General features: G+C 38.8%; 1 protein-coding gene across 2 annotated transcripts in view; it reads right to left on the reverse strand.

Moving 5' to 3' along the window:
* The window catches only part of reps2 (RALBP1 associated Eps domain containing 2), a 33,794-nt gene that overhangs the window by 15,330 nt on the left and 9,244 nt on the right, over positions 1 to 9,220 (reverse strand). The window contains exons 2-10 of one of the 2 annotated variants that reach the window (XM_015390769.1): positions 6,339 to 6,462; positions 5,787 to 5,959; positions 2,489 to 2,579; positions 2,257 to 2,360; positions 2,051 to 2,192; positions 1,908 to 1,971; positions 1,230 to 1,392; positions 1,087 to 1,140; positions 792 to 870 (exon numbers count right to left, since the gene is read on the reverse strand). In XM_015390769.1, the coding sequence (XP_015246255.1) occupies positions 792 to 870; positions 1,087 to 1,140; positions 1,230 to 1,392; positions 1,908 to 1,971; positions 2,051 to 2,192; positions 2,257 to 2,360; positions 2,489 to 2,579; positions 5,787 to 5,959; positions 6,339 to 6,462 (994 nt within the window). Of the gene's footprint in view, positions 1 to 791; positions 871 to 1,086; positions 1,141 to 1,229; positions 1,393 to 1,907; positions 1,972 to 2,050; positions 2,193 to 2,256; positions 2,361 to 2,470; positions 2,580 to 5,786; positions 5,960 to 6,338; positions 6,463 to 9,220 lie in introns of both variants that reach the window. The other variant, XM_015390768.1, reaches the window with a different exon arrangement.

Consider the following 9,220-nt stretch of genomic DNA (forward strand, 5'->3'; position numbering starts at 1 on the left):
CCTGAGTTTTCATTACAGAATTACATTAAAAGCACCAGCAATATGTTTTCTTATGTTTTCTCTTATTTTAAAAGCTAAAAATACCCAAAAGCTTTTTTTTTTCTTCTTTTTTTTTAAAGATGGATATAGATATTTCACAAAAATAATAGGTTTTGTTGTATAGAAAAATTTAGTAATATTTTTCGGCTCTAAACGACTTTTAGTTGGCCGGACTCAGAACAAAATGGCTGAATGAATGTGATAAGTTGCACACTACTGACCTAAACTTCCAATTGCTGAATGCTTCATTTAGCCTTTGTTCCTCTCTACAACTTGCTGAGTGACATTTATGGAATCATTCATGTTTTGTTATCTGAGTTTGGGTAAAAGTAGGGTTTAGGTTAAAGAAGAAGACAAACATCTGTAACTAAATATCAGAAGGCAGGCTGTGAGGAATTTAGCTTGTATGAATAATTCTGACTCTATATGACACAGAAAAAAATCTAACTTGGTGCAGAAAATATTATCAATCAAACCTGGAAAAAGAATAGTTAATGCTCCATCTATTTGCATCTTATTTTGACATCCATGTCAGCATTTAAACCTGGTTGTAATAAGTGAGCGCTCAGATTCTGCATAGAGCCCCACAGACCCATAAGAATGTTGTTTATTGCTTCTGCTTCTTTAAAATTTCTCTTAGAAATCTTTACTTTTAAAGAAAAATCTAATGAAGCAAAAGTAAAACTGTGTTTCTGCTTTTAAAGAGCGCTTGATTCATTGAGTAAAGTGGACCATTTCATTATCTGATTTACCTTGTTGGAGGGATTCCTCTGGTAAATCTTGCTTCCTTGCAGCCAAGCTTGGCTCCAGCCTCCCAGAGCTGCTTGGGTCCTAAACAGAGAACAGGGCAGACATGCCAGCAGAACTGACTGGTAACACTGATGCATTCATTTTCTTCTGCAGTCCATTTGAGGAACTAATGGTTTCTCTTTAGGACCAACATTCTGCAGCCTGAATTCCGAGTCTCTTATCTTTAGCTTGCTGCTGCCCCCTACAGGCCATATTGAAAACTAGCATGATTAAAGAGCATCTGGGGATCAAGCTTACCACCTGACAGGGCCTCGATTTTGCGTCCTCAAAGAAAATTAAAGGCTCCAGTCTCTGCAAACAAAGGGAAAATTAAAAAGCTTCATTCAGGATGAAGAATTAAATGCAGCATGAAAACCAAAAGTTACAGGAACCCTCTCTACCTGAGACACATGCTCCTCACCACGCTGCGCGAACCCTGGCTGCAGCGTCGGAGGAAGGCTCTCTGGGAGGGGGTATCCGTTCTTCCGAGCCACAATCAGGTGAAAGGCTATGCAAAACTCGGAGAAGGTCAGCGCTCCGTCCCGGTCCACATCACTCAGCTCCCTTAAGGAAACACAGAACAGAATTGAAAACATAAAGAACACATCTGATTATCTTGCATCATTGATATATGACAATCAAAATGGGATTTCTAGGTAGAGGAATATAATAAAGGTTCATCTTTAGGAAACAGATTTCTTTTCACAGATCATTTCTGAATAATTGCTCAAGCATTGCTTTAAGTGCTTTCCGATGTTATCCTTTGCTATCTTCCATGGTCTTTAAGACACAGATTATTCTCCAATGTTAAGAAATCTAAAAATCCGACGTTAAAATCTATCAAAACATAAAATCTCAGTGAATTCACTGAAGCATTATTGTAACAAAATGTGAGAACCTTCAAGCGCTGCGGGGAGATTTGCAAGATACTGTTGCTAGTTTGAGGAGGAAAGGTGCAGTCCAGGTCCTTTCCCTTTAAAGTAAGGACTCTGTGGGCCTCAGAGGCAGCATGCAGCTGAAAAACAGCAACGTGACCTCCGAGCAGAACGAGGACAAACTCACACTGAGTCAGCACTCACCAAATGTGGGAGAGCTCTGGTATGGGCAGCTTGGATTTAGTGAAGAAGTTCTTTGCTACAGCTCCTGGAAGCAGCAAACAGAGATGTTAGACATTAAACAGGTTCTTTTTTTTACCCACAAGCAATAGTTGGAGGTTCCTTACCCAGGATTAGAGCCCCTAGGTCAGGCTGGAGGGTTTTAAACTGGTTGGTGTAATACTCCAGCTGTTCCACTGTGATCCTCCAGGGGTCATCATCTGTATAGGTCACTGCAGACTGCTGATTGAGTCTCTCTATAGAGGAAGCCTATAAGCAGAAGTGTATATTATAATGCTGCTTTTTAAGAAAAAGGCTAAAACGCTGAGTGTACCTGAGCCATGGCTGGATGCTCCACAGTGGGTTTGTTCACGTAATGGCTGGGTGAGGAGTGCTGCTCCGGCTGAACCATGGATCCAGAGGAGTGCTTCTCATAGGCTGCAGCAGAGAGGAAAAAGACAGAGCTGGTGGAGGAGAAACGTTTACCAACGAGCTAAATTCAGTTAATGTGTCAGAGGGAAAGAGAAAAAAAAGAAAAGCTGTCTTACTGATCTGCGTGTCCATACCGTTTCTCTGCTTTGCATACGAGTAGCCGCGATAAGTCAGAGGAGAGCGAGGCGGTGAGCTGGATGGAGACCGAGGAGGAGACCACGGCTCCTTTAGAACCAGAAGAAGAAGTTGGTGTCATCAACCGTCTAGAAGTTAAAGCTTCGGGAAATTTGAAGTTCCATCTTTTTTCAAGTACCCCTAAATAACCCTCCACATGATGCTATCACTGCTGTGTTTAACAGCTGGTTTAGTGTTCACTGGTCTGGAAGCCTCACCTTGACTCTTGGAACGCTATAATGTTTGTTTCATCTGAATGGAAAACTGTCGAGAATTTGAGTAAAATGTAGTTTCCTGCTTCAGCATGTAAATGAAAGCATGGATGGTTGAATGACTGAATGTAGTGCAAAGTGTTTTAGGCTCATTAGAACTGTTTTTGTGCCATAAGTATAGGGCAATTGCCATTTAAAAAGCAAAGAAATGCAGAATACAGTGACTTACAATTACTGTATAACTCACGTTAAATTTACTACACAAAAAAGTCAAGATAATTCATGTTTAAACGAATAAACTTTGATGGTATTTTGCAAATATTCACTCCTTTTGCATATAGATGGAAAACAATGAGCAAATAATTGTATTATGTTAGTATAATTTCTACATTTTACACAATGTTCCAATTTCATTAAAATTGTAAATAGAATTTCACAGAAAAGCTTTGTGATTTTCTTTTTTTAAATTTGAAACGTGTTTGTACATTTTAGCGATTATATGTAATAATTCTGACCTTGTGTGGATTAAAGAACATCTAAACTTTGTTTTAACAAACTTTCCTGGATGATCAATCAAGACATAAAAAAGAACAGTTCAGATGAATCAATGCAGCCCTAAATTAACACCAGATGGTTTTAGCTTTAGAGTCACTTTAGAGTCTCTTCTCTGATATGCCATCAAATAATCAGCTGTTTAATGTTTAGATAAAAGCAACTTGAAGAAGCTGTTACTGAGGAACTACAAGCCCGTCTCAAACCTCCTGTTTACCAGAAGCGGTTCATTAAAAAGCTGTTTCAAGAGTTAAACACCTTCTGAATGATGACCACCTGCTTCTGGCTCAACACAGCACAGAGATTGCCCTAATCAAGGTGTTCAACGGCATGCAGACTGTGGAAGGACCACAGTGCTGGTATTATTGGAGCATCGTGCACCATGCAACTCATTTTTTCGGCCTTTCTGGAACAGACTGGACTAGTTTAAATGCTACTTGAAGGACAGAGATAGGGAACTTTAAAGATAGGGAAATTTAAATCAGAAAACAGAAAATAAAATCACGTGTGGTGTTTCCCAAGGCTCATCTTAGGGCCCCTTTAATTCAATATCAATCTGCTCTCCCTAACTCAGCTCTTAGTAAACAAGCCAAGTTAAAATAACTATGCAGACGACACACAGCTGTACATTAGCGTGTCACCAGGTGATTGTGAACACATTAACCCAGGTATGTGTAAACGCATAGAATATAAATTATAAAATCGATGCATTGACGTGCTAACAGCTGAAGTGAAAGGTTTTGGGCCTAAACAAAAAAAAGGAGTGTTTAGAAATTAGAACGTAGCTTCAGTAAACTTAGGTACAAACCACCAATCAGGCTCTAAATCTGGATATAGTGATGAACTCAGACCTAAACCTTCAGATGTTCATTAAGACGTTAATGGAAAATTCTGGTCATATTCAGAATTCAAACTTCTGAAAGTACTTTAAATACAAAATTATTATGTACTGTTCAATAAATATGAAGTGTTTTTAATTAAAAGTTATTTCATATGACTGTGTTTTGCCAAATACATCCATGTTTGTCAAAGAACACTACTGCCACCTACTGGTTTGTGACGTCACGGTGCGGTATCGGCTGTTGAGCAAGTCCCAGTGCTGTATCTGGTGTTTGTCACAACACACTATTATCTTAAAAACATTCTTCTTTGAAATGTTGGCTACATATGACGTGTTTTTTTTTCTCCAGCCAGAAATTTGATGTTAAAGGAATAGTACACCCAAAACATGATTAGCCTTCATTTTCATTAGCCGGCAGACCAAACCAGCGCATTCAGCTCGGCAAAGAACTCATGCTCTTCCTCAACACTGAAGTCCTCAGACATTTTTCTTTCGTTGTTTCTTTCTTTGCACAGGTAAACGGCACATTTCTTCTTCTACGCTTGCATTATTGGAAGAGCAGACGCTGAATGCGCACTTTCATCTGGCTTGGTCTGCCGGCTTCCGTAGGCTCGTGAACGCGCAGGTGCGCGCTTTCAGGAAATCCTATACACTACTGTTTATGCTCTAAAAACATTCTAAATGACTTTGTTTCGAGTAAATTCTAGATGCTACCCACTCAGGACACTTGGAATACATTGGACGAGCAGTATGGAGGAATATTGACACGTTTTTTGTGGACTTTTATGGACCTTTCTGCCTCGGGCGCCATAGACCTCCATTATTTGAATGTCAGCAGACAGCAAGAAGCCTCCCAGATCTCCAGATGCATTTGAGATATCAAAAAAGTACTCCAGAGTGTTGTTCAGCATGGGGGTGAGTAGAAAATGAAGGCTAATCATGTTTTGGGTGTACTATTCCTTTAAATCCTCCCTCTTCAAGTTGGCAATCCAACAACCAGGACCGCAGTAACCCGTCCGTGCTGGATCGTGAATCAGAAAGGTTTCACTTTTACCTGATGTATTAAAACATCTAGCTGCCATGCACGTGGGCATTGACAGTTTCACTATAGCTCTGGTGAATTTCAATGGTGAAGTCCTCTGGAAATCTTCAATAATTGTTGTTGATTGCAGATGTGTCTAGTAGTTCCCATTGATTTAGCCTGTAAAGCGGGGAGAATGGCGCTAGGCTTACCGCACCGTGACGTCACTGCCGGAAGACGTTAGGAGTGAGGTGTTACTATATTTGGGCGAAAATGGCTGCTGCAAGTCTCAGTGATCACGGCGAAAAATAATTATTTTATCTTTTTACTGATTAAGGCTAAATCCATTAAATTACCACAAACGTATTAGTTTCAGGTATAGATAATGATCAATGGATTATTCTTTGCTGACCGGACTTTTCCTTTAATAAAGTCGGCCTTCTGTCACCTAAAGAACACCTGCAGGATTAAAGGACTAATTTCTCACCAGGATTGTGAAAAACTAATTAATTCATGAGATGCAATAAAGATATTAATCCTTTTGGTTGATTGTAACTTTATCTCTGCTTGGAAAAATGTTTTCTCAGAGTGAAAACACAATAGAGGAAAGGTCATCAGCAGTATTTCCTTACAGGTCTTCCTTTCCCCTCAGCGTTGGCCTCCAGGTGTCTGAAAGTGCTCCTGTCTGCAGGGTTCCAGGTGACGGAACCAGCTGTGGCCCCTTGAGGGTCAGAGCCGGGGGCAATAGCTGTGTATCGCATCTCCGGATCATTCTTAAGCCCAGCGAATCGGGGCAGAGGTAGATCTGCGGAGAAAATGTGTAAAAAATTATAAATAAGTGTTTCGTTCCCACTTTTTAAATAAAGATATGTTATATAATACATGCATTAGTCATTAAATGAGGGGAATAATCAGGGTGAGCATCTTAACAGCTCTGCTACAGACCACCATATATAGGAGCTTCTGAATTCCCTTCCCCTTTTAATCCATTGTGGGGTAAAACAGATTTCCTCTCTGGTCGGGGTGCGACTGATTGTGCACTACTTTAATGAGGGCAAACCCACTTAGCTCTTACCACGCAACTCCCCTTTCATCCAGATTAGACCAAATCCCGCCATGTTAAGATAATCTCCTGATCCCCTTTTGCTCTCATAAGACGCCTTCGCTCTGAGGAAAAGACTTACTGCCGGTTACACTCTCCAGGCGGATGGGCAGACCAGACTGGGCAGCTGCTAGCAGCTTCAGAGCAATGTAGAACTGGGTTGTACCAAAGTAACCCAGGTGCTTCGCTCCACACACCTCGGTCACCTGGAAAAGACAAATACGAGACATTTCAAAACAAAAGTCAAATGGATCTACATGAAGGTTAAAAACTTTGGCAAAGATGATCTGAAGGAGATGCTGAAATAATGACTCAGCAGGACCAGAGTTTGCTAAGACAAGAGGTTATTTTATTTCCCAATCAGGTTAGGGTGCAGTTAAAAACCGGGGGAGCAGAGCAAATATTGTTTTTTAGGGACAGGGGGATTAATTTATGCTGCACTCATGATTCCAGGGACAATGGCTGCTTTGAGGGGAGCAAAGAAGATTAGGGTTTATGTAGGCCATTCAAGAAAACTAATTCACAAACACAATAAAACTGCTGATTTCTTCAGGTTTGGCTTTTTTCTGTTAATCTCAGAAAAACATAACCTGGATAAAAATTCAAACTGGAGAAATATGATGTGATTCAGTAAAGGAAAAAGTGACACAAAGCAAACAGCAGAGGTGGGTCGTAACTAGTAATATTTAACTGAGTATCTTTTCGAAGGGAATAAAATACTTTTAAAGAGTTATTTTACTGTATTATAAAAAATAAATAAAATTTCTTGGTACTCTACCAATCAAGATCAGGTTAGCTTAGAGCCTTGGCAGCGCCTGGAACAGTTTTTTTCTGTTCAGAATTTTTTTTTTTTCTGGAAGCACGAAAACATAAAATTACTAGTTCATTAACTAAATAAGATAATGTAATTATTTATTTAATATAATGAAATATTAGTTTAATGCATGCATCACAAGTAACATTGAAATTGGTACATTTGCAGATAATAATCTTGCCACTTTTAATTTATTGAATATATGGCAGTTTTGGCTTCCCATATCTGCTCCAGTCGCATTTGATTCTATTTAGAGATTTCTGCTTGTTTGACATTTTAGATTTGAGCAAAAAATGGTTTGGTCAAAATCTTTCTTAAATATTTGAAGCTGTACAGAAAGATTTCCTTTCCAGATTTAAAATGCTTTGAGCTTCAGTAGTAAGTAGACTGGTTACTCACCACCTGAGTAGCCTTATTAACCAAATACTATTTTATTCTTAAGTCATTTCGTGGATAGCTACTTTTTACATTTATTTGAGTAAAAAAAAAAACATTGAAATGGTCCTGCTCTTACTTGGGTACAGTTTTTGGGCATGGTGCTTAGCTCTGCAGATCAGATCCTATCAGATCATTTAAAGGCTTTGTAAATATTGCTGGTTCGGCTGTACTACTACGAAGTACGAAAGCAACTAACTAATTATTTTGCTAATATATTCATCTGTTGATTCTTTTTTCAATTAATAATCGGATGGCAAAAGGAGATTTTTTTTAAACAAAATTTAACCAGGTTAAACTAAAACTTTTCCACTTGAGGAGCTCTGGATAGAGCATATTGACAGATAGAAAAGTTTTTGTTTTTTTAAATATATGCAACAAATTTATATATTTTTTTAGTATTTTGATATAATTAATGCTCTATGTGGGTCACTCTGTCAGCTAAAGGCATATTTTACAGTCTCTATACTCCAGGTAATGATTACTCATTGTCTGAGGCTCCAGTTTACATTGTCTTTGTGTCCTTGGGAAAGACACTTCATTGCATTGTCTACTGATGATGGTCAGACGGCGCCAGTGTAGCCAGTGTAGCCAGGGCAGCTCAGCCCATTTAATCGATAACTAAATTAGTTGACAATTATTTCAATAATTGATTAATACGATTAATTGCTTGAGCACTGCATAGTAGAAAAGCTGCCACCAAGTTGTATTGGCTGGTAAAGAGTCCTTTTATCTCTGAGGTTTAGATTTTTTTGGATTCTTTTGTGGGTTACAGTAGTTGTTGGGTTTTCTAGAAATAATTTTAGTAGATCAGCCACTTTTTGGCAGGTTTTGCCATATCTTGATTAGCTAAGTTAATGTTTGAGAAAGAAGCTGGGTGTCTTGCTGTTCCAAGGCAGAGTATTCTCACACACTGGTGTGAGTGTCTGATCTAATAAAAATATCATCCGTAATCAAATGGTTGTTCAAAAAATAACAAGTAAATGAATTCTGTATTAAAAATGTTTCAATCATCCCTATCAGCTTTGCAAAATAAAACTGACTTTTAACACCAAAACAAAGAGGCAAATTCCAGAGCTTCTCTTTTCTTTTGGCAACAACAGATTATCTCCTGTTATGCAACCTTTGACATTAAAGATGACTAACTTTGCCAAAATTCTTTCTAGAACACAAGCCCTTCACAAAATTTATTTCCCAGCGACTGTTTATGTCCCCATCTAGTGAAGTTGAATGTGGCTGTCCGGGATCATGAATCTCCAACTGCCTTAAAAGAGATTCACTGTCTGACCTGCATTGTAGTCATACAGCAGCTTTAATTATGAGAGGACATCCAAAACAAGCCAGAGATAAGAGTGCACAGTGGAGGTCAGGTCTGCGGTGTTTGTGACTGATGAGGAGGAAATTATTCCTGGCACAATGACAAAGACCTTGACAAACCGGCCTGACAAGTTGACTATCTGTCCTGAGGAGGTAAATGTGTTCATTACCGATGGAAAAATGCCAACATGTTAGCGTAGATAAAGTATCTCCACCACAGCAGTGACTTTCTGTATCGTTGGGAGTTACATAGAAAGAGTTGCTTACATCCTTATAACACTATCCTGCATCTGCTTGTGTTTGACCCACTTAATTTGGATGATTATGAACATTTAAAACATATTTTAGTGAGCAACAGTGATGATTTATGCTATTTTAAAACAAAGACATAAAGATTA

Source organism: Cyprinodon variegatus, unplaced genomic scaffold (assembly GCF_000732505.1).
Source record: "Cyprinodon variegatus isolate N-32 unplaced genomic scaffold, C_variegatus-1.0 Scaffold512, whole genome shotgun sequence".
Taxonomy (NCBI): Eukaryota; Metazoa; Chordata; class Actinopteri; order Cyprinodontiformes; family Cyprinodontidae; genus Cyprinodon; species Cyprinodon variegatus.